General features: G+C 57.5%; 1 protein-coding gene across 2 annotated transcripts in view; it reads left to right on the top strand.

Moving 5' to 3' along the window:
* The window catches only part of TBC1D24 (TBC1 domain family member 24), a 42,509-nt gene extending 27,124 nt beyond the window's left edge, over positions 1-15,385 (top strand). For both annotated transcript variants that reach the window (XM_068147246.1, XM_068147245.1), the window contains 5 exons: positions 19-177; positions 2,579-2,642; positions 5,175-5,270; positions 7,179-7,416; positions 10,342-15,385. In XM_068147246.1, coding sequence (XP_068003347.1) covers positions 19-177; positions 2,579-2,642; positions 5,175-5,270; positions 7,179-7,416; positions 10,342-10,496 — 712 coding nt within the window. In that variant the 3' untranslated portion in view covers positions 10,497-15,385. The remainder of the gene's footprint in view (positions 1-18; positions 178-2,578; positions 2,643-5,174; positions 5,271-7,178; positions 7,417-10,341) is intronic.
* Positions 15,386-24,196: the final 8,811 nt, after the last annotated feature.

Here is a 24,196-nt window from a genome sequence, read left to right as displayed (position 1 = left end):
CTGTGTTGTGTTTCTCAGGCAGAATGTGCACTTGGCAGTTCATGCAGAGAACTTCAAGTCTGAGATTGTCAGCGTGAAAGAGATGAGAGATATCTGGTCCTGGATCCCGGAGCGCTTTGCCCTCTGCCAGCCCCTCTTGCTGTTCACCACCTTGGAGCATGGCTGCAGTCTGAGCAGGTAAGGAGGCCCTCCCCGTACTCCTTTCTGCTGCAGGGTGGGAAGTGTGGTGTCACAGTCTCACAGTATCACTAAGGTTGGAAGAGACCTCAAAGATCATTGAGTCCAACCTGTCACCACAGACCTCATGACTAGACCATGGCACCAAGTGCCACATCCAATCCCCTCTGGAACACCTCTTTTCACAGCTCTTGAGCAGGCTGGGCAGATGGGCAGAGTCCCAGGGCATGAGATTGAACACATCCAAGTGTCAGGTTCTACACATTGGCCACAGCAACCCCAGGCAGTGCTACAGGCTGGGGGCAGAGTGGCTGAGAGCAGCCAGGCAGAGAGGGACCTGGGGGTAGTGGTTGATGGTAGGCTGAACATGAGCCACCAGTGTGCCCAGGGGGCCAAGCAGTCCAATGGCATCCTGGCCTGCATCAGGAAGAGTGTGGCCAGCAGGAGCAGGGAAGTCCTTGTGCCCTGTGCTCAGCACTGCTCAGGCCACACCTTGAGTCTTGTGTCCAGCTCTGGGTTCCTCAGGTCAAGAAGGACATTGAGAGACTTGAAGGTGTCCAGAGAAGGGCAACAAAGCTGGGGAGGGGTCTGGAGCACAGCCCTGTGAGGAGAGGCTGAGGGAGCTGGGGTTGCTTAGCCTGGAGAAGAGGAGGCTCAGGGGAGACCTTCTTGCTCTCTGCAACTCCCTGAAGGGAGGTTGGAGCCAGGTGGAGGTTGGTCTCTTCTCCCAGGCAGCCAGCACCAGAACAAGAGGACACAGTCTCAAGCTGTGCCAGGGGAGGTTTAGGCTGGAGGTGAGGAGAAAGTTCTTCCCAGCAAGAGAGATTGGCCACTGGGATGTGCTGCCCAGGGAGGTGGTGGAGTCCCCATCCCTGGAGGTGTTTAAGAAGAGCCTGGCTGAGGCCCTTGGTGCCATGGTTTAGTTGATCAGATGGTGTTGGGTGGTAGGTTGGACATGATGATCTCAAATGTCTTTTCCAGCCTGGTTAATTCTATTCTATTCTAAAATATAAACAAATCACTATTGGGTGTAAAAAGGCAAATAAAGATCTTTCTAACCAATCCCTTAGCTACAATAAGATTGGTTGTACCAAAACCATTCCCTCCCCTCTCCCCTCCCCTCCCCTCCCCTCCCCTCCCCTCCCCTCCCCTCTCCGAACCTCTCCGAACCTCTCCGAACCTCTCCTCTCCGAACCTCTCCTCTCCGAACCTCTCCGAACCGAACCTCTCCGAACCTCTCCTCTCCTCTCCTCTCTTCTTCTTCTCTCCCCTTCCCTTCCCCCTCTCTTTCTCTTCTCACTTCTTGGCTCTGGAGAGATACTAGCTTGCTTCTGCTTGACCTTGGCTGTGTTGTTTTGGTTAAGTCTAACAGCAGCTTCCTTTGCTCCTTTTGTAGAGGGGGGTCTGGGTATGCAGGGAAGGAGAAGCTAGGAGCTTCCCCTGGTCTTTGGCCAGGAGGGGTTCTTGTGCTGTTTGTTAATTGTAACTATCTGTACATATTGCAAATCCTCTGTATTTTGTACATACTCACAGGATGTCAGGGGTTGCAAGGGACCTCTGGAGATCTTCCAGTCCAACCCCCCTGCCAGAGCAGGAGCATAGAATCCAGTACAGGTTGCACAGGAACACATCCAGATAGGGCTTGAAAGCCTCCAGAGAAGGAGACTCCACAACCTCTCTGGGCAGCCTGCTCCAGGGCTCTGGGAGCCTCACAGTGCAGAAGCCCTTCAGACACAGCCACCAGGCCTCAGGGGACAGCTTGCTTGGGGAAAATCCTGTCAGAGGCCACTGTTGTGAGATGATCAGGGGGTTGGAGCACCTCTGCTGCAAGGACAGGCTGAGGGAGCTGGGGGTGTTCAATCTGGAGAAGAGGAAGGCTGATAGCAGCCTTCCAGTTCCTGAAGGGGCTGCAGGAAGGATGGAGAGAGACTGTTTGCAAAGGCCTGCAGGGACAGGAGCAGGGACAGTGGCTTCAAACTAGAGAAGGGCAGGTTGAGACTGCATATCAGGGAGAAGTTCTTCACCATGAGGGTGGTGGAACACTGGAGCAGGTTGCCCAGGGAGGTGGTAGAGGCTCCATCCCTGGAGATATTCAAGGTAAGACTTGGTGAGGCCCTGGGCAGCCTGATCTAGCTGCTGGCTGCAGAGGGTTGGAGTGGATGAGCTTTGGAGGTCCCTTCCAGCCTGGAGCATTCTGTGAGAGGGGGTCTTGGAGTTACTCTGCAGAGGCACAGGAAGTTGAGCAGAGAGGAAGTGCTTGGTAATACTCCTGTACACTCCACTGCTCCTTCCAGTGGGCTGCAGAAGGCATTGGCAGGAACCTGCTTGGTCTTACAGATGACATTAAGGGGGAAAAGCACTGGAGCTGGTGGTGCTCATTTGTGTGTGCTCTGCACTTCAGGTTCTACTCTCACAGTGAGGGACATGAGCCAACGCTGCTCCTCATCAAGACCACAGCCAAAGAGGTGAGTGAGGCAACAGGCAGCTGCTTCACTGAGGGCTTAGGGAGTGCTGCATTGCAACACAGCTTGGGCTGGAAAGGGACCTGCCTGGGTGGGGGTGGGGGTGGGGGGTTGTTTCCCTAACAAAGCCTGCTGTAAGTGGTTCCATTCCTGCCTGTGGGCTCTGCATTCTTGGCTAAATTGTCTAAGCTAGCTCTCAGTCAGCTATTCTCCTGCAAGTGATGTGGGATGAGGGGCTGGAGCCACTCAGTGAGCTCTTGGACAGCCTTTTCAAGGCAGAGTAAAGGGAGGGGCTGGGGAGTGGTGTTCAAATCGTGATTCCTGGAAGATATTTTGATGTTCTCCAGCATGCAAGGAGGGAAAGTGGCAGGATTTAAATGGGATGAATAGTATTGGGCTACACAACCTGGAAACAACAGCTTCAGCTTCATCTCTGTCCTCTGCTGTGAGGCCAGGCTGAGGCAGCTGGGGGTGTTCAGCCTGGAGAAGAGAAGGCCCCAGGGAGACCTTAGAGCAGCCTTCCAGTACCTGAAGGGGACTACAAGAAGGCTGCAGAGGGACTGTTTGCAAGGGCCTGCAGGGACAGGATGAGGAGCATTGGTTTGAAATGAGAGAAAAGCAGATTTGGATTGGATGCTAGGAAGAAGTTCTGCACCATGAGGGCGGTGGAACACTGGAACAGGTTGCCCAGGGTGGTAGTTGAGGTCCCTGGAGATATTCAAGTCAGGATTGACAAGGCTCTGAGCAACCTGATCTGGTGGAGGATGTCCCTGCTGCCTGCAGGGGGATTGGCCTAGATGACCTTTGCAGGTCCCTCCCAACCCAAACCATTCCATGATCTCAGTCTTGTCTGAAGGAAACCCAAACCAACCCAAAAGCAAACAGAGCTGTGAGAACCTGAGGGAGTTGGGAGGAGAACACAGATGCTCCTGAGGAGCCCTGCCTCCCTGCTGCTTTATCCAAGGAGCCCTTCTCTGCTCTGCTGTGTGTGAGGCAGGCTTGGGCAGCACAGTGGAGCAGCAGGAGCAGCACCTGCAGCCCAGGCTTTGTTCTGATGGAACACTGCAGAAAACAAAGAGCTTTCCCAGAGCCTCCACAGGAGGACACAAAGCTGCTTCCTGTGCTGGGGGTTGGTTATCTGCACCACTGAGCACGGCTTCTGAATGCCCTGTGATGAACATGGAGCTGTTCTTGTAGTGCAGCAGGGGGTGCAAATCTGCTGAGGGGCCTGGAGCAGCTCTGGGAGCAGCAAAGGCTGAGAGCCCTGGGGCTGAGAGCCTGAAGAAGAGCAGCCCCAGAGGGCAGCTGAGCAATGCTCAGCAAGAGCTAAAGGAGCTGTGGGGGGCAAGAGGCTGGGGCCAGGCTCTGCTGAGTGCTGCCCAGGGACAGCACAAGGGGCAAGGGGCAGAAAGTGTCAGGCAGGAGGTTGGAGCTGAGCAGGAGGAGAAAGTTGTTTGGGGTGAGGCTGCTGGAGGCCTGGAGCAGGCTGCCCAGAGAGGTTGTGGAGTCTCCTGGTGTGGAGAGCTCCCAACCCCCCTGGGCATTGTGCTGCTGGGCAGGGTGAGCTCCAGAGCTCCTTTCCAGCCCCCTCCCTGCTGGGATTCTGGCTTTATAGTTCTACTTAAGCTGCTGCAGGATGGCTGCCCATGAAGCAAGCCCATTTCCTCTCTCCTTTCCATCCCCCTGCCTGTCACACCCCCAGCTGTTTCACGGTCCTGTGTGTGGTTTCTGGCCATCCCAGTCTGCACTGACAGGCCAAGGGCTTACAGAATGCTTGAGGTATCTGGAGGGAAGAAGGAAATGTTAGTCATTTTGGCCTAGGTGCTCTGCTTGTGGTGCTGCTGGAGGCTAAGCAGCAGATGCACCTTAGAACAATTCTGTTTCACCAGAGTCTCTAGGGGGGCAATAATGCAGGGCTGCTTTCACCTCTTTCTGGCTGCTTCATTGTTTGCTCTGTGGCCACCTGGCAGGGATGCTCTTGCTGATAGATTCACAGACTGGTTTGGTTTGGAAGGGGCCTTCAAGATCAGCCAGCTCCAAGCCCCTGCCATGGGCAGGGACCCCTCCCACCAGCACAGCTTGCTCAGGGCCTCATCCAGCCTGGTCCTGAACACCTCCAGGCAGGAGGCAGCCACAGCCTCCCTGGGCAGCCTGGGCCAGAGTCTCCCCAGCCTCACTGCAAAGAATTTCTTCCTCTTCTCCACTCTCAGTCTCCTCTGTCCCAGCTCAAAGCCACTGCTCCTTGTCCTGTCTCTCCCAGCCCTTGTCCAGAGTCCCTCCCCAGCCCTCCTGTGTGGGTCATTATGTTGGAACATTGCTCTTGGAAGGCCTCAGAGATGTAAACCAATTACTGGAGCTCCTGCGGTTTCCGGATCCCCTCCAGTGGCTGAAGGCTGCCTTCAGACTTAAGCACTTGTGCTGCCTGAATCCACTGGTAGAGAGGCTTCAGAAAAGCCAGACTGGGATGAACCCTTCAGCTGTGGGCTGTGGCTCTGAGCTGGTTTCCCACCCTCTGCTCTGTGATCTCGGTGCCAGGTCTGCGGTGCTTACCTCTCGACAGACTGGAGCGCGCGCAGGCGAGGAGGCAACAAGCTGAGCTTCTTTGGGACTGGGGAGTGCTTTGTGTTCAGGGTGAGTACAATGCTCCCTCACTCCCCACTGAACCACTGGGGAGGAGCTCTTAGAATCAAAGAATCATAGAATCAACCAGGTCACACAAGACCTCAGAGCTGGATCATCAAGTCCAACCTATGACCTAACCCCTAACCCCTCCTGACAGCTAACCCATGGCACCAAGTGCCACATCCAATCCCCTCTTGAACACCTCCAGGGATGGGGACTCCACCACCTCCCTGGGCAGCACATTCCAATGGCAAATTACTCTTTCTGGGAAGAACTTTCTCCTCACCTCCAGCCTAAACCTGCCCTGGCACAGCTTGAGACTGTGTCCTCTTGTTCTGCTGCTGGCTGCCTGGGAGAAGAGACTAACCCCCACCTGGCTCCAACCTCCCTTCAGGGAGTTGGAGAGAGCAAGAAGGTCTCCCCTGAGCCAGGAGACCTCCAGGCTAAACACCCCCAGCCCCCTCAGCCTCTCCTCCCAGGGCTGTGCTCCAGACCCCTCCCCAGCTCTGTTGCCCTTCTCTGGACACCTTCAAGTCTCTCAATGTCCTTCTTGAGCTGAGGAGCCCAGAGCTGGCCACAGGACTCAAGGTGTGGCCTGAGCAGTGCTGAGCACAGGGCACAAGGACTTCCCTGCTCCTGCTGGCCACACTCTTCCTGATGCAGGCCAGGATGCCATTGGCCTCTTGGCTGCCTGGGCACACTGCTGGCTCATGTTCTTACATCCCTTCTCCTTGAGGAGGCTGCATGATGTGCCCTCCTCCTGTCTAAACCCTACTGATCTCTTAATGTGGAGGAAAGTTCACCCCTCAGGTTTGTGAGGGAAAAAACTGCCTTGGCCTGCTGGCCACACTCCAGAGACCACTGGCCTTGTTGCACAAGGGCACACTGCTGTCCCCTGGGTGACTTCTTCTCCACCAGGACTCCAAGGTTCTTCTCCAGGGAGCTGCTCCCCAGTAGGCCAGCCCCTAGATCCATGGGAGTAAATCTTGGGCACCATGCCAGCTGCTGTGCTGTGCTGTGCTGGGCTTTCCCTTTGAGAATAATTCAGCTGAGCTGGGCTTTCCCTCTGAGAATAACTCAGCTGAACTGAGCTTTCCCTCTGGGAATAACTCAGCTGAACTGAGCTTTCCCTACGAGATTAACTCAACTGAGCTGGGCTTTCCCCCTGACAATAACTCAGCTGAGCTGGGCTTTCCCTCTGGGAATAACTCAGCTGAGCTGAGCTTTCCCCCCAGGAATAACTCATCTGAGCTGAGCTTTCCCTCTGAGAGTAACTCATCTGAACTGAGCTTTCCCTCTGAGAATAACTCACCTGAGCTTAGCTTTCCCTCTGGGAATAACTCAGCTGAGCTTTCCCTCTGGGAATAACTCAACTGAGCTGAGCTTTCCCTCTGGTAATAACTCAGCTGAGCTGAGCTTTCCCTCTGGGAATAACTCAACTGAGCTGGGCTTTCCCTCTGGTAATAACTCAGCTGAGCTGAGCTTTCCCTCTGGGAATAACTCAGCTCAACTGGGCTTTCCCTCTGGTAATAACTCAGCTGAGCTGAGCTTTCCCTCTGGGAATAACTCAGCTCAACTGGGCTTTCCCTCTGGTAATAACTCAGCTGAGCTGAGCTTTCCCTCTGGGAATAACTCAGCTGAGCTGGGCTTTCCCTCTGGGAATAACTCAGCTGAGCTGAGCCTTCCCTCTGGGAATAACTCAGCTCAACTGGGCTTTCCCTCTGGGAATAATTCAGCTGAACTGGGCTTTCCCTCTGGTAATAACTCAGCTGAGCTGAGCTTTCCCTCTGGGAATAACTCAGCTGAACTGGGCTTTCCCTCTGGGAATAACTCAGCTGAGCTGAGCTTTCCCCCTGGGATCACTGTGCTGGTGTCAGCACTAAGCAAAGCTTTGCTCTTTTCTGTCCCCTTGTGCAGCTGCAGCCAGAGGTGGAGCGCTACGAGTGGGTGATCATCAGGCACCCAGAGCTGGCCTCAGCAGGTCCAGAGGCAGAGAACCACTCCTCAGCAGCAGCTGCCAGCAGGCTGCCTTCCAGCAGTGTGCCAGCAGAGCCCTCAGATCGCCTCTCCCCCTTCCTCTCGGCTCGGCACTTCAACCTGCCCTCCAAAACAGCCTCCATGTTCATGGCTGGCAGCAGTGAGTGCATCATCATAGGTGAGTCAGCCTGGCCATGCAGCCTGCCAGCTCTCCCTGCCCACCTCAGGTCACAGGCACCTCCACAGGACCCTCCTTAGGTCCTGTGTTGGGTAGCAGCAAGCAAGCTTCCAGTTCATGGAAGTGCCCAGAACCTGCTTGCTGTTACCCAGCACCAATCTTCTGTGGAAAGATTCATGAGTGTGAAGCCTGAAGCACAGCCACACCTTCACACTGCCTCATTCCCAGAATGCCAGCTTGGAAGGGACCCCAAGGATCATCTGGTCCAACCTTTCTTGGTCACAGGCTAGCTGAAACGAGCTGGCCCAGCCCCCTGCCAAGCTGAGCCTTCACACTGCCCAGTGCAGGGCACCCCCCTGCTGCCCCTGGGAGAGGATTCCAGTGTCTGCCTTGGGACTCCTTGGACAAAGGCAGGCTCCATCCTCCTGGTAGCCACCCTTTATGTCCTGGTCTGTGGTGCTAAGTTCTCCCCTGAGCCCTCCCACAGCCCCCCCAGTGGCCTTGCTTGAGGGACACTGTGTGGAGTACCCCTTGGGCACAGGGTAGGAGAGCAGTCCAGGCTTCCTCACTGCCAAAGGGCTGCAGGACCTTCCTGCTGGGCACACTGCTGCCAGCTCAATGGGGCAAGTCTCAGAGGTGCTGTGTTCCTGGCTGCCTGTTCCTGAGAGCCAGGAAGGGAGCATCTAAGGCTGCCTGCCAGAGGGAAGGGCTGCAGCAAGGCTCTGACCCTTGCTGGCTGACTGGGAGGCCCCACAGTCACCTACCCTTGGGACAAAGCCAGGGGAGAACTGAGCTCAGCAGGTCCACAGCCCCCAGCAGTAGCTGCTGAGACTGCCTGAGGAGCTGCCTGCCTCTCTCAGGCTGTCATGACCTGTGTGCTTGCAGTGCCTGTGCTTTCTCCTGCATGCCAGGCCCCACACAAGCACAGCATTCCAGGCTGGGATCTGCTCCAAGCTCTCTGGGTAGCAGTCCAGTTGAAAGGAGCTGGCCCAGCACCCTGCCCAGCTGAGTCTCTCAGCTGTCCAGTGGAGGGGAATCCCCTGCTGCTGCTCTTGGGAGAGGATTCCAGTGCCTGCCTGTGCCCAGGGGGAAGCATTGCCTTTTGGAGCCCAATGGGAGTGTCCCCAGCAGGACCTTGTCCCCATCAGCCCTTGTCTTTGCCATGGGACTCCTTGGACAAAGGCAGGCTCCATCCCCCTGGTAGCCACCCTTTATGGTGCTGGTCTGTGGTGCCAAGTTCTCCCCTGAGCCTTCTCAAGGCTGAACAAACCTGCTGAGAAGCAGCTCTTGAAGAGGAACCAACTTTGCACTGGCACAGGAGAAGCTATGAGACCTGCTAATTCTCCTGGAACTTTGTTGGCCCCCTGGAGCTGCTGCCTTTGGCAGAAGCCTGCTCAGTGAAGCTGTCACCTCACTGGGGTTCTCAAGGAGCAGGTCTGAAATCCTGGCTGTTCATTGCCCAAAACCTTTACACTTGTTCAGGAGAGCAGCTGGCGTGGTGATTGTCCTCTGTAACATCCAGAGGGGCCTGGGCATGCTGGAGGGGTGGGCCCATGCCAGCCTCATGAAGTTCAACCAAGCCAAGGGCAAGGTCCTGCAGCTGGGTCAGGGCAATCCCAAGCAGAAAGCCAGGCTGGGTGGAGAATGGATGGAGAGCAGCCTTGCAGAGAGGGACTTGAGGGTGCTGGGGGTGCAAAGCCATGTCCTGGGCTGATCCCCAGCTGTGTGGGCAGCAGGTGAAGGGAGGGGAGTCTGCCCCTCTGCTCTGCTGAGACCCCACCTGCAGTGCTGGGGCAGCTCTGGGGCCTGCAGCACAAGGAGAACATGGAACTGCTGGAGCAGATCCAGGTGAGGCCACAAAGATGATCAGAGAGCTGATCAGGGGCACCTGCCCTGTGGGGACAGGCTGAGAGTGTTGGGGCTGTTCAGCCTGGAGAAGGGAAGGCTCCAGGGAGACCTTGGAGCAGCCTTCCAGTACCTGAAGGGGGCTACAAGAAGGCTGCAGAGGAACTGTTTCCAAAGGCCTGCAGTGATAGGGCAGTGGGTTGAGAGCAGGGCAGACTTAGCTTGGATGTTAGGCACAAGCTCTGCACCATGAGGGTGGAGGAACAGTGCCACAGGTTGCCCAGGGAGGCAGTTAAGGAGCTATTTAAGGTGAGGCTGGACAAGCTGGAGGTGTCCTTGCTGACTGCAGGGGGTTGGACTGGATGACCTTTGGAGGTGCCTTCCAAGCCAGGCCATCCCATCATGATGCAGTTATGGTTTGGGTCAGGATCCTCCCTCTGCTCTGCAGATTGCCCAGGGGGGCAGTTGAGGCCCCATCCCTGGAGAGATATTCAAGGTGAGGCTGGACAAGGCTCTACCTGAAGGGGCCCCAGGAGAGCTGGGGAGGAGCTTTGGACAAGGGCATGGAGTGCCAGGTTGAGGGGTGAAGGCTTCAAAGTGGAAGAAGCTGGGTTTAGATGAGAAGTAATTCTCCAGGAGGGTGGTGCAGAGCCTTTCTGCCCTCTAACTGACCAACATCTGCTCCCAGCTTGGTGTCATCTGCAAACTTGCTGATGACTGACTCAACCCCCTCATCCAGACCATCAATGAAGATGTTAAAGAGCACAGGGCCCAGCACTGATCCCTGGGGCACACCACTGGTGCCTGGCTGCCAGCTGGCTGTGGCACCATTCACCACCACTCTCTGGGCTCAGCCTCCAGCCAGTTCCTACCCCAGCACAGAGTGTAGTGGTCCAACAGGGCAGGTTGTAGCTTGCAGGGTCCTCCAGCCCTGAGAGACAAGTGTTGAAGGTTGGACTCAGTGATCTTGGAGCCCCAGCAGCTGTGTGGTTTGAATGCAGGCCTTTGAGGCAGGCTCCCTCAGCTCCCCGTGGTGAGAAAGGCAGAGCCACCCTCACCCTTCTCTTTGTCTCTCCACAGGGGGAGGTGATGGCCAGGCCCTTTACCTGGATGCAGACCTGAACCATGGAAGAACCAGCCACTGCAATACTTTCAACAATCAGCCTCTCTGCTCTGAAAGCTTCCAGATCTCTGTCCTGGAGGTGTGGGGCTTCAGGGACACCATGAGTGGCTGAGGTCAGCATCATCACTCAGCCACTTTGTCACCTGTCCCAGGATTCCCCAGGCAGATTCCAACACAGGAGCCAAGTTAGAGCATCCCTTCTGCTGGGCTCAGTGTGCTCTGCTGCTCACCAAGGGGGGCACTTGACTGCAGGGCTTAGTTGTTTACTGTTGTTTTATTTAAGACAAGTCCAGGTGAAGTCTTAACTTCCTGCATCTTAGCTCCTTTGCTTCTTACCTCTAGAGAGCTGCACTCAGGTCCTGCCATTAGATCCCCCAAAAACACTGGGAATCATTTCAGGCCACCTTAAAAGGGTACAGGTCAGGGGCCCAGGATGGGTTTGCAGCTGGGTGCAGTTGCTCAGAGCACAGAGCTGGCTGAGGGGTGCAGGAGAGCTGTGTGCCACCTTCAGCAGCCATATCAAATGTCTGCTCAGGGAGACACTGCTGAGCTCAGCAGGGCTGTGGCTGATAAGCCTTGCCCTGCTGGGAGCAGGCAGTGTGCAGACATATCAGTACCACTTCCTGAGCTCCCAGAGCCCTCAGTTCACACAGCAGCCTTGGACCTGACCCCCTGGCACATTCCAGTTGCATCTGTTTGAGCAGTCTTGCCTCTGAGAAAGGCATCCAGACAGCACAAAGACATCTCAGAGGCTTGGTTTTGTTTACATTCCTGTTCCATATCAGTATGAGGACTTCCAACTGACTCCTGTTGGGGCAGCTGAAAGCTGCAGCATGTGTGCAGTGCTCAGAAACTTCCCTTGCTTCCTCTTTCCTGGGAGCTGAGCTGGGCTTTCCCTCTGAGAATAGCTAAGATGAACTGAGCTTTCCCTCTGGGAATAACTAAAATGAGCTGGGCTTTCCCTCTGGGAATAACTCAGCTGAACTGAGCTTTCCCTCTGGGAATAACTAAAATGAGCTGGGCTTTCCCTCTGGGAATAACTCAGCTGAACTGGGCTTTCCCTCTGAGAATAACTCAGCTGAGCTGAGCTTTCCCTCTGAGAATAACTCAGCTGAGTTTAGCTTTCCCTCTGGGAATAACTCAGCTGAGCTGAGCTTTCCCTCTGACAATAACTCAGCTGAGCTGGGCTTTCCCCCTGAGAATAACTAAGCTGAGCTGAGCTTTCCCTCTGAGAATAACTCAGCTGAGTTTAGCTTTCCCTCTGGGAATAACTCAGCTGAGCTGGGCTTTCCCCCTGAGAATAACTAAGCTGAGCTGAGCTTTCCCTCTGAGAATAACTCAGCTGAGCTGAGCTTTCCCTCTGGGAATAACTCAGCTGAGCTGAGCTTTCCCTCTGAGAATAACTGTGCTGGTGTCTCCACCTGCCTGGGGAGTCAGACATTGCAGTACAGAAGCTCAATGCTCCTCCCACGAGTTAAAGAAGGGAGGTGGGAGGGAAATGTGGCTGATGCTATCCTGGGAGCGGAGCAGTTTGCCAGGAGCTGTAGGGAACACTGCTGCTCCATACCATGAGGCTGCCCAGTGATGAGATCCTGGCACTTTGCCTTCTGGTAGGGCTTGGGTGATGCAAAGAGGTTTTGCTGAGAATTCACACAGGTCTCTGCAGGTGGGAGGGCCTGGAGGCAAGTTCCTGCTGGTCTTTGTCTCAAACTCCCTGTAGAGCTTCTCCCAAATGAAGCTGAAGCACAGAGCTAGTCCAGAGTATGCAGCAAGATGCTCTCAAAGCTTCAGTGGGCAATTTGCTAGTGGGGTTTAGCACAGCAAGTAAAATATTGATGAAGCCCTTCAGCAGCTCAGTCTGGAAGAACCTAATTGCTTTAGAGTGGAGGAAATGTTGCTGCTCCTGAAGCTTGGAGGTTCACTGCCAGGGATCATTAGGCATTGCTGGTGATCCAACCTCAGCACAGGGGCCTGGCTGCATTCAGAGGTCTCAGGTGAGTCTTGTTGAGAGCTTAGCAGTGAAAATCTCCTGTGTTGCCTCTTGGCACCCTGCCACAGGCCTGGCAAACATGTGGCTTGCTTCTGAAGGTGCCCTCTGCATGGGGGGTCTGAGTGACTCTTGGAGATGCTCAGACTGCCATCTGCAGCAGCTCAAGATGCCTTTGGCACCATTTCTGCTTGGAATGAGGTGGTTTCACCCTGCTTGCAGAGTTAGCCTGGGCCTCTCTCTCCTCCCTGCTTCCCACTGCCCAGCTGGCTCTCCAGCAGCTTGTTTGAGCTAAAGGGGAAGCTGCTCTGCACTGACACCTCAGTGTTTTGGTGGGGAGCAACTCCAAGGCTGCTTTACAAAGCCTGGCTGCTGCTGCTGCTGCCTGCTGGGATTGTTTCAGAGCTGGCTGCCATCACTTTGCACTTGCTGGCATCCCACAGGCTTCCTCAGACTAAATAAATCACTCAGAAATGGTATCCCCTGTAGGAGGTGCTGGGAGAGGTGGGTGGGATTTCAGTTCTGTGCCTGTCTCCTCTCTTTCCAGCTTGTCTGAGGTGCCCTTGAGGATAAAAATGATTAAAGAAAGGAAGGGAAAGCCCAGGAATTGGCAGCTGCTTGTCAGCAATTCCCTCCTGCCATGTGCTGGCAGGGCCTGTGGGATGTTAGCATCCCAGGCTGTGTCCTGCAGCTGGCAGTGGTGAAGGGATTGGCTCCCTGCCTGCCAGGTGCAGCTGTGTCAGGGAAAGCTGAGCACTGCACACTGTCTCAAGCCATACCTGGCAGCACTGCTCCCTGCCCTGCTCTCTGCTCAGTGCTCAGTGAGCTGGGTGTCAGAAATGGCTCAGAACTGTCACAGCACACTGATTCCAGGAGCAGTACTGAGAAGCACTGAGGTTCAGACAGCTGAGTCTCTGCTGTCTTCCAAAAGTCAGCTGCAAGCCCCAGCTCAGCTTCCCTTGTGCCAGGTGAGGCCAGTTTCTGACCTCCCCCAGCAGCAAAGCCCACCAAAGACACTCTCTGCTAGCTTGTCCAGAGGGCCAGGCAGTGTTTCACGTAGGCCTGAAGGAGAATCTTCACTCCTAGAGCAGGCTGCTGGCTGGGGTGGGTGGCAGCTGCCCAGGTGCCCTGCCCAGAGCCCCTTCAGCAGTGACCTGAGTTTGCTAATCACAGCAGGAGGTCAGAGGCCTAACAGGTGACCCTCCTTCTGCTGGCTGCTTCTATTCAGATCAGGCTTGGGGAGCACAGAGTGGTAGAGGTTGAAAGGGACCTCCAGAGAGCAGCCAGTCCAACCCCAAGCAAGGCTCACCCAGGGCAGCTCACCCAGGAACACATCCAGGTGGGGCTCAAAAGTCTCCAGAGAAGGAGACCCCACAGCCCCCCTGGGCTCCAGGCCTCCAGCACCCTCACACCAAACAAGTTTCTCCTTGTGTTGAGGTGGAACTTCCTGGGTTCCAGTTTGTGTTCATTGCCTCTTGTCCTGTCACAGGACACCACTGAAAAGAGCCTGGCCCCTTCTTGCCCTCAAACCACCAGCAAGATCCCCTCTCAGGCTTCTCTTCTCCAGCCCAAACAGCCCCAGGGCTCTCAGCCTCTCCTCATCAGACAGATGTTCTCTGGACTCTCTCTCCAGCAGCTCCCTGTCCCCCTTGAACTGAGGAGCCCAGAACTGGACACAGCATTCCAGGAGTGCTCCCACTGCTCTCACCAGGTCTGTGTCTCTTCCATCCTTCAGTACCCCACCACAGACACCCTGCAGGACTCTGCTGTGGGTGCAAGCAGCCTGAACAAGCAAGAGGCTGCAGTAATCCAGGGAGGGCAGCTGTGGGGTGCTGTCACCTCCTGTTCAGGGACAGTGAATGTTCCTCCTCATGTGCAAACCCTCAGGGGTAATTCCTCTCGTGGTTGTGAGACTCCCTAGAGGGACAGCATCCTGCCTTGGCTCTCACTGCAGGGGCAGAGAGGTGTTGCTCCCAGCCCTGTGGCCAGTGGCTGTTGCTGACCCAGTGGGTGTCAAAGTTCAGGCAATTCAGCCAGCAGAGCTCTGAGCTGGAGCCCACAGCCTGCTTCTGGGGACAAGGGGCACCTTCTCAGGAGGGTTGTGCTCTGAAGGTGTGAAGGGCTCTGGGCAGCTGGAGGTGCTGTTTGTAGCCCTGGCAGCAGTGCCAGCAAGGGTGCCAGTGGGACCTGCTGAGCTCCCAGTGGAACTGCAGAGCCAGAGGCTGGGTGTCAGCTACCACAGTCCTTCAGGAGCATCTCTGCTTTCCTGGGAAGCTCTTTGGGCTTTGTAATATTCTCTGGAAGGCAGAAAAGACCAAAACCTCCTGGGGTCCCAAACCTGGCTTTGTTGGAAATGGCATCCAGGCTGTTGCCAGGCTGGGCAGGCTTCAGCACTGCAGCCAAGCTGTCCTGCCTGCAGCTGACACACTCCTTTGTGACCCATGGAGCCTCACAATGGGTTGAGTTGGAAGGGACCTTCAAGATCAGCCAGCTCCAAGCCCCTGCCATGGGCAGGGACACCTCCCACCAGCACAGCTTGCTCAGGGCCTCATCCAGCCTGGTCCTGAACACCTCCAGGGGGGAGGCAGCCACAGCCTCCCTGGGCAACCTGTGTCAGCCTCTCCCCACCCTCATGGGGAAGAATTTCCTTCTAATGTCTCATCTAAGTCTCCTCTCTCCCAGCTCAAAGCCATTTCTCATCCTGGCACTCCCAGCCCTTGTCCCAAGTCCCTCCCCAGCTCTCCTGGAGCCCTTCAGGTACTGGGAGGCTGCTCTGAGGTCTGCCTGGAGCCTTCTGCAGGCTGCACAGCTCCAGCTCTGCCAGCCTGTGCCCCCAGGGGAGGTGCTGGATCTCAGCCCATGGGTGGCTGAGGTGATGTGGCATTGTTTGGGGTGCTGAGTGCTGCTGTGCTCCCAGCTGGGTTTCTACCTTACCTTGGGACCCACTGCCCTACCCTGGTGGTGTTCTTGTCACTGTGCAGAGCCTTGATTGCATTAAAAGGTGTTTGACTGTGGAGATGACTGCCTTGGGCCTTCTTTGGGGTGTTCTCCTTCCTGCAGACAAACCCAGGAGGCAAAGGCCCTGCTGAAATGGGGGATCCCCCTTTGGAGCAGGCACCCCCTCAGGGGAGCTCTTCAGTTGCACAGCTTCTGGCTGGTGTAGGTCTCAGCAGGCTTCCACCCTGTGAAGGTGCCAAGCTGCCTGGGAAAGGCCTCAGAGTGGCACATTCTCAAATGAGCCACCTTGAAAAGGGAGCTCAGGGGTGTCTGCTGGCCACCACCAGCTGCAGACCAGGCCAGAGGTTGCAGCCCCTGCCTACCGCCACTGTCATCACCTCAGCTGTGGTCTTGCAGCCAGTGCTGCTCGTGCTGTGCCTCCTCTGTGCCAGAGTCACACAATGCACCACGCTGAAGGGGACCCTCCAGGGGCATCTTGTCCAACCCCCCTGCAGGCAGCAGGGACAGCTCCAACTGGAGCAGGCTGCCCAGGGCCACAGCAAGGCTGACCTCAACTGTCTCCAGGGGCATGCCCTCAACCACCTCCCTGGGCAGCCTGCTGCAGAGTCTCCCCAGCCTCACAGTGCAGAGCTTCCTCCTGGTGTCCAACCTACACCTGCCCTGCTCCAGTTTCAGACCACTGCTCCTCCTCCTGTCACCACAGCCCCTTCTAAATAGTCCCTCCCCAGCTCTCCTGGAGCCCTTCAGCTACTGGGAGGCTGCTCTGAGGTCTCCCTGCAGCCTTCTCCAGGCTGCACAGCCCCAGCTCTCCCAGCCTGGCCCCACAGGGGAGGTTCTGCAGCCTCTGATCATCTCTGTGGCCTCCTCTGGCCCCTCTCCAGCAGCTCCAGGTCCTTCCTGTGCTGGGGGCCCCAGAGCTGGAGGCAGAGCTGCAGGTGGGGGCTGAGCAGAGCAGAGAGGCAGAATCCCCTCCCTTGACTGCTGGTCACAGTGCTTTGGATGCAGCCCAGCACATGGTGGTTGTTCCAGGAGTGTTGGCAGCTGGCAAGCAGCTCAGTCAGGGAGCTCCTTGTTCCAGAACTGAACTTTTGCTCCTCTTGCTGGCTTGCTTTGGCCTGGCTCTCTTCCTGCCCTTGTCCCTGAGAACTGTGAAGATGCTTTGGGCCATGGTCAAGAGCTTCTGGCTGGCCTTGATGGATTAGATATTCCTGCTGCTGAGGCTGGTCCCTGCCCAAGCCTCAAACTGGGGGATGTGTGGGAGCTGCAAGAGCTTCCTGGGCTAGCTGGAGGATAGCAGGATGCTGCTCTTCGGAAACTCCCTCAGGCAGTGACCAATGGAGGGGAAAAGCTGAGTGAGTTTCCAGTGAAATTCCACTGAATTCCTGGGGATTGTGTGAAACTCCTGCTGGGGTGTGTGTGTGTGTGAGTGTCTGTGTCTGTCTGTGTGTGTGTCTGTCTGTGTGTGTGTGTGTCTGTGTGTGTGTCTGTGTCTGTGTGTGAGTGTGCGTGTCTGTGTGTGTGTGTGTGTGTGAGTGTGTGTGTGTCTAAAAACCACCCAGAAACCCCAGGGACCCAGCAGACACAACACCAGGGCCTCCTGTGCTGCTGTAGGCAGCTGGCTGCAGAGTAGAGCTGTGCCAGAGGTGATGCCATGAGGAGCTGCAGGGCTGCAGGAACAGGGGAAGCTCAGCCTGGGGCAGCTCTGTGATGCCCTGAGGCACAGAGGGGCTGCAGGAATAGGGGAAGCTCAGCCTGGGGCAGCTCTGTGATGCCATGAGGAGCTGCAGGGCTTCAGGAACAGGGGAAGCTCAGCCTGGGGCAGCTCTGTGATGCCATGAGGAGCTGCAGGGCTTCAGGAACAGGGGAAGCTCAGCCTGGGGCAGCTCTGTGATGCCATGAGGAGCTGCAGGGCTGCAGGAACAGGGGAAGCTCAGCCTGGGGCAGCTCTGTGATGCCATGAGGCACAGAGGGGCTGCAGGAACAGGGGAAGCTCAGCCTGGGGCAGCTCTGTGATGCCATGGGGCACAGAGGGGCTGCAGGAACAGGGGAAGCTCAGCCTGGGGCAGCTCTGTGATGCCATGAGGCACAGAGGGGCTGCAGGAACAGGGGAAGCTCAGCCTGGGGCAGCTCTGTGATGCTATGAGGAGCTGCAGGGCTTCAGGAACAGGGAAAGCTCAGCCTGGGGCAGCTCTGTGATGCCATGAGGAGCTGCAGGGCTGCAGGAACAGGGGAAGCTCAGCCTGGGGCAGCTCTGTGATGCCATGAGGAGCTGCAGGGCTTCAGGAACAGGGAAAGCTCAGCCTGGGGCAGCTCTGTGATGCCATGAGGAGCTGCAGGGCTGCAGGAACAGGGGCAGCTCAGCCCAGGGCAGCTCTGTGATGCCCTGAGGCACAGAGGGGCTGCAGGAACAGGGGAAGCTCAGCCTGGGGCAGCTCTGTGATGCCATGAGGCACAGAGGGGCTGCAGGAACAGGGGCAGCTCAGCCCTGGAGCAGCTCTGTGATGCCATGAGGAGCTGCAGGGCTGCAGGAACAGGGAAAGCTCAGCCTGGGGCAGCTCTGTGATGCCATGAGGCACAGAGGGGCTGCAGGAACAGGGGCAGCTCAGCCTGGGGCAGCTCTGTGATGCCATGAGGAGCTGCAGGGCTGCAGGAACAGGGGCAGCTCAGCCCTGGAGCAGCTCTGTGATGCCATGAGGAGCTGCAGGGCTGCAGGAACAGGGGCAGCTCAGCCTGGGGCAGCTCTGTGATGCCATGAGGCACAGAGGGGCTGCAGGAACAGGGAAAGCTCAGCCTGGGGCAGCTCTGTGATGCCATGAGGCACAGAGGGGCTGCAGGAACAGGGAAAGCTCAGCCCAGGGCAGCTCTGTGATGCCATGAGGAGCTGCAGGGCTGCAGGAACAGGGGCAGCTCAGCCCAGGGCAGCTCTGTGATGCCATGAGGAGCTGCAGGGCTGCAGGAACAGGGGAAGCTCAGCCTGGGGCAGCTCTGTGATGCCATGAGGAGCTGCAGGGCTGCAGGAACAGGGGAAGCTCAGCCTGGGGCAGCTCTGTGATGCCATGAGGAGCTGCAGGGCTGCAGGAACAGGGGAAGCTCAGCCTGGAGCAGCTCTGTGATGCCATGAGGCACAGAGGGGCTGCAGGAACAGGGGAAGCTCAGCCTGGGGCAGCTCTGTGATGCCATGAGGAGCTGCAGGGCTGCAGGAACAGGGGAAGCTCAGCCTGGGGCAGCTCTGTGATGCCATGAGGAGCTGCAGGGCTGCAGGAACAGGGGAAGCTCAGCCTGGGGCAGCTCTGTGATGCCATGAGGCACAGAGGGGCTGCAGGAACAGGGGAAGCTCAGCCTGGAGCAGCTCTGTGATGCCATGAGGCACAGAGGGGCTGCAGGAACAGGGGAAGCTCAGCCTGGGGCAGCTCTGTGATGCCATGAGGAGCTGCAGGGCTGGCAGGAACAGGGGAAGCTCAGCCTGGGGCAGCTCTGTGATGCCATGAGGAGCTGCAGGGCTGCAGGAACAGGGGAAGCTCAGCCTGGGGCAGCTCAGCCCGGGGCAGCTCTGTGATGCCATGAGGAGCTGCAGAGAAGCGCTGCTGCCACCAGAGGCTGCCCTTGGCCTGCGCCGCGCTGCCTGCTGCCGTCCCGAGCAAACCCTGCGGACGCCGGCGCCGAGTCGCAGATTGCATCGGGTTGGGAGCGACCCTCCAAGGTCATCTTGTCCCACCCCCCTGCAGGCAGCAGGGACACCTTCAACTAGATCAGGCTGCCCAGGGCCACAGCAAGTCTGCTCGAGTGTCTCCAGGGGCAGTGCCTCAACCACCTCCCTGGGCAGCCTGCTCCAGTGCCTCCCCAGCCTCATTGCACAGCACTTCCTCCTGATGTCCAACCTAAACCTCCCCTGCTCCAGTTTCAAACCATTGCCTCTCATCCTATCCCTACAGACCCTTCTAAGCAGTCCCTCCCCAGCCTTCCTGCAGGTCCCCTTCAGACAGTGAAATACTGCTCTGAGGTCTCCCTGGAGTCTCCTCTCCAGCTCTCCCAGCCCGTCCCCACAGGAGAGGTTCTGCAGCCTCTGATCATCTTTGTGGCCTCCTCTGAACCCTCTCCAGCAGCTCCAGGGCCTCCCTGTGTTGGGGGCCCCAGAGCTGGCCCCAGCCCTGCAGGGGAGGTCTCCCCAGAGCAGAGCAGAGGGCAGGATCCTCTCTCTCCAGCTCTGGCCACCCTGCTTTGGATGCAGCCCAGGCTGCCCTTGGCCTCCTGTGCTGCCAGTGCCCATTGCTGGCTCCTGCCCAGCTCCTCCACCAGCAGCCTCAAGCCCCTTTCTGCAGAGCTGCTCTCAACCTCATCATTCCCCAGCCTGGGTTGGTATTGAGGGTTGATTTTGCAAGCCAAAAGTCCCAGGACTTCACTAAGTTCTGAGTACTCTTCAGTTCTGAGAGCAAAGGGAGTGGGAGGAAGGGCTCTGGTTGGACTCTCCTCACCTGGCTTCCAGTCCTTAGCTTAGTGATAAAACAATCAGTCACAAGTTTGCAGCTCCCTGAAAGCCTTGCACTTACTCACAGGGCTGCTGAGCAGCAGGAGACTGGCCTGGAGGGATCCTCAGCAGCTGGGCTGTGCAGGCTGCTGGCTGTGAACCTTTCAGCCACACTCAGCTGTCTGACTGAGCACCCCAGGGAAATGCTATGGCTTGACTGCATCAAGCAGTGGGAGCTCTTTATCGTGCCTGGAGGGCTTGGTGGTGGGGAAGGGCCACCTGAACACAAGGAGAAACTCCTTTGGAGTGGAGGTGCTGGGGGCCTGGAGCAGGCTGCCCAGGGAGGTTGTGGAGTCTCCTGGTGTGGGGACTTTCAAGTCCCACCTGGCTCCTGCCCTGGGTGACCCTGCTCTGGCAGGGGGGTTGGAGTGGATGACCTCCAGAGGTCCCTTCCAAGCCCCACCGTGCTGGGATTCCATGCCATGGATACCTGCTTCCCTGGGAGATGTGCTGTAACCAGCTGGTGGCACAGGACTGCTCCTGGTTTTCCTGCTCCCTGTTGGGGGTTCCCTTGCTCCCACCCTTCCCAAGCACCACCTTGGCTTGCAGAGCAGAGCAGAGCAGCTGGGAGGGCTGTGGTTGGACTCCTTGGCTGTGCTGTCTTGTGGTAGGCTGCTTCTGGCTCCGTTTTTACATCACACAAAGAGCTGCTCAGAGGAGCTGATACCAGCCTGCAGTGAGGGATATCTGAGGGCATTCAGCTGCTGCTCTGCTGCCCTGCTGCTGGCTCCTCTGGGGCAAACATGCATGAGGCAGCTGGGGCTGTGTGGAGTGTCCCTGAGCCTGGGCACACAGCTCACTGCTGCTGGCAGCTTCAGCTCACTGCTTGCTGTCCTCCAAAGTCAAGGGCTGTGCCCTCCATCTGCCATTGTCTGTTTCTCACTGGCCTTGTCCTCCTGATCTCTCACTGTCCTGAAGTGCAGGAGGCAGCTTAGGAAACCTGTAGGGCAGAGTGAGGCCAGTGAGAAGTGATCAGCTCCTGCTCCTCCCAGCCTGTGTGATGCCAGGTCCTCTGTGCCATCAACTGGGAGTCCACATTTTTGCCCTGTGAGTGTTGCAGACAGAGCAGCACCAGTGCTGGCTCCACCAGCCCAGCAGGGCCAGCTGGCTGCAACCAGAGCTCTCCTGCCTGGAGAGCCTGCTTCTCTTCCTCGAAGGTTCCTCCTCCTGCTCTGAAGCCCTGCTTCCTTAAGGCCCTCTGGGGTCATGTGAAGACCCATGTTTGCCTCCTGGCACTGTGGAGCTCCCTACTGTGCTGCAGGGACTGCCTCAGCCAGCCAGTCCCTCTGGAGAGCCATCACAGATCACCAAGGCTGGAAGAGACCTCAAAGATCATCAAGTCCAACCTGGCACCACAGACCTCATGACTAGACCATGGCTCCAAGTGCCACATCCAATCCCCTCTTGAACACCTCCAGGCATGGTGACTCCACCACCTCCCTGGGCAGCACATTCCAATGGCTAACAACTCTCTCAGTGAAGAACTTTCTCCTCACCTCCAGCCTAAACCTCCCCTGGCACAACTTGAGACTGTGCCCTCTTGTTCTGGTGCTGGTTGCCTGGGAGAAGAGACCAACCCTCTCCTGGCTACACTTACACATGGGCTCCTGCCTCTCTTCCCTTCTGCAGAGGTCTGAGTGTGGCAGGCTCTGGCAGACTCACCCTGATGAGGCTCTGAATTCAAGTCCCACACAGCCACAGCTAGACCAAGGTTGGTTGCTTGCTGTGGATCCTGCAGAGCAGCAGCTTGTCCAGTTTTGTTCAAGGGAGGGTCAGGACTGAAGCTTCCAGAGGTGTCCCTGCTGAGCTGGGCAGCACTCTGTATCCAGACTGGGGGGCTTGTCCCTTCTTGGCCCCTAGCAGTGAGAGGGCAACTCCAGCAGCACAAGGCTGGTAGCTGGGGGGGTCTGGATGAGCTGCAGTGCCCTGCAGCCAGGCTTGTGGCAGCCAGGTTGAGCTGGCAGGACAGACAGACATCTGCATCAGTGCTTTCCAGCAGCACAGCACCTACAGAAGTTTGGCCACACACCCCCTGTGTCTCCAAAGCAAAGCAACCCCCCCCCACAGCCCCCCCAGTGGCCCTGCTTGAGGGACACTGTATGGAGCAGCAAATATCACAGTATCACTTAGGTTGGAAAGGACCTCGAGGATCATCGAGTCCAACCTGACACCGCAGACCCCATGACTAGACCATGGCACCAAGTGCCACGTCCAATCTCCCCTTGAACGCCTCCAGGGTCGATGACTCAACCACCTCCCTGGGCAACCCATTCCATGGAGTAACCCTTGGGCACAGGGTAGGAGAGCAGTCCAGGCTTCCTCACTGCCAAAGGGCTGCAGGACCTTCCTGCTGGGCACACTGCTGCCAGCTCAATGGGGCAAGTCTCAGAGGTGCTGTGTTCCTGGCTGCCTGTTCCTGAGAGCCAGGAAGGGAGCATCTAAGGCTGCCTGCCAGAGGGAAGGGCTGCAGCAAGGCTCTGACCCTTGCTGGCTGACTGGGAGGCCCCACAGTCACCTACCCTTGGGACAAAGCCAGGGGAGAACTGAGCTCAGCAGGTCCACAGCCCCCAGCAGTACCTGCTGAGACTGCCTGAGGAGCTGCCTGCCTCTCTCAGGCTGTCATGACCTGTGTGCTTGCAGTGCCTGTGCTTTCTCCTGCATGCCAGGCACCACACAAGCACAGCATTCCAGGCTGGGATCTGCTCCAAGCTCTCTGGGTAGCAGTCCAGTTGAAAGGAGCTGGCCCAGCACCCTGCCCAGCTGAGTCTCTCAGCTGTCCAGTGGAGGGGAATCCCCTGCTGCTGCTCTTGGGAGAGGATTCCAGTGCCTGCCTGTGCCCAGGGGGAAACATTGCCTTTTGGAGCCCAATGGGAGTGTCCCCAGCAGGACCTTGTCCCCATCAGCCCTTGTCTTTGCCATGGGACTCCTTGGACAGAGGCAGGCTCCATCCCCCTGGTAGCCACCCTTGGTCCATGGTGATAAGGTCTCTTCCAAGCCCTTTCTTCTCAAGGAACACCAAGCACAGCTCCTGCACAGCAGTCTGAGCTTGCTCTCCTCGGGGGCAGGGAAAGACAAAGGACTTCTCCCAGTCCCAGCTTCCCTTGCAGCCACGCTGTGGGTTGTGCACCCGGGCAGGGTCCCCGCTCCTGAGCTGCTGTCTCTGGAGGGGGCAGTTTGGCTCTAAGGACTGCAGGGCTCCACTGAGCTGTAACTGCCACAGGGGCAGCTTCCTCCCCTGGTGAGCAATAGCACAATCATGTCCAGTCTGTCGAAATTGCAGAAGTGGAAACCGTGGGGGGGAAGAACTGACCAGGAAAGGAAATGTGATTTACACCTCCCACCCGGGCCCAGGGCCACAGCCAGGGGCAAGCACAGCGCTCTCCAAGGAAGAGCCAATTCACCTCCCTTCCCAGGACAGCTGCTGGCCTCGTGCTCAGTGCTCTGACACTTTAGGAGCTGCCTCCAGCTCGGGCTGGCACCTTGGAGGGGATTTCGAGCCTGCATGTGGGCAGGGAGATGATCTGCTGCTCCTTCGGCTGCTGGGGGCAGATACTGGCCCCAGCCTGCGCCCTGGGTCGGAGCAACCTCCAGCTGCTGCTTGCCCCGGGCTGCCCTAACCAACTGTGTGCAAAAAGAGGGTCCAGGGCTCCAGAAGGAAAAGGGAGGGGCAGGCTCTTGGCCCATAAAGCAGCACAAACGAGCTCCAAGCAGGAGCCTTTGGCCTGCTTTGTGCCTGCTGACTGCGCCGTGCTGCGGCCGCGGAGCAGCCAGCGCTGACTCGCGGGGGCTGGATCCCTGTTTCCCTGTACACACTGCCAGCCTGCTCCTGCCCTGCCTGTCAGCTGCTTGCTGAGGCTGTTTCTAAGGGGTTAATCGTTAATCTTCACCCTCCTCACCAGAAGAACTTGCAGAGGTTAAGCAAGACTGGGACCTGGCTGCCTCAGATCCTCTTCCTCCTCCCCCGGGGGGTTTCAGAGGCACAGGGATGTGACACAGCCCCTCGCTGGGGCTGGTGGAAGGCACACGAAGAGCAGTCAAGCTGCAGGGCAAAGGAGCTGGGCTGTGAGGCCAGGACTGAGGGGGAACTGGGAAGGTTTGCACTTCTGGGCAGTGTTTTTCAGCAAGGTGCTGCAGGAGCAGCTGTGCTCCACAGCAAGCCCCCATGGCCTGGGCTCTGCCACAGCTACACCTTTCCCTGGGTCACACCAAGGCCCTGGGGCTAGTTCTGTCCCTCCTGCCCTTGGGCATGAGCTAAGGGTCTCCCCTCTCACAGGACTGTGTGACTGGGAATTGTCCAGCAGGTCCCACTGGAAACCAGGAGTCAGCTGCTGTCCTCTGAGCA

This window comes from Melanerpes formicivorus, unplaced genomic scaffold, assembly GCF_026170545.1.
Source record: "Melanerpes formicivorus ecotype bairdi unplaced genomic scaffold, bMelFor1.0.p_v2 SCAF_14, whole genome shotgun sequence".
Taxonomy (NCBI): domain Eukaryota; kingdom Metazoa; phylum Chordata; class Aves; order Piciformes; family Picidae; genus Melanerpes; species Melanerpes formicivorus.
This window is presented reverse-complemented; position numbering and strand designations above follow the sequence as displayed.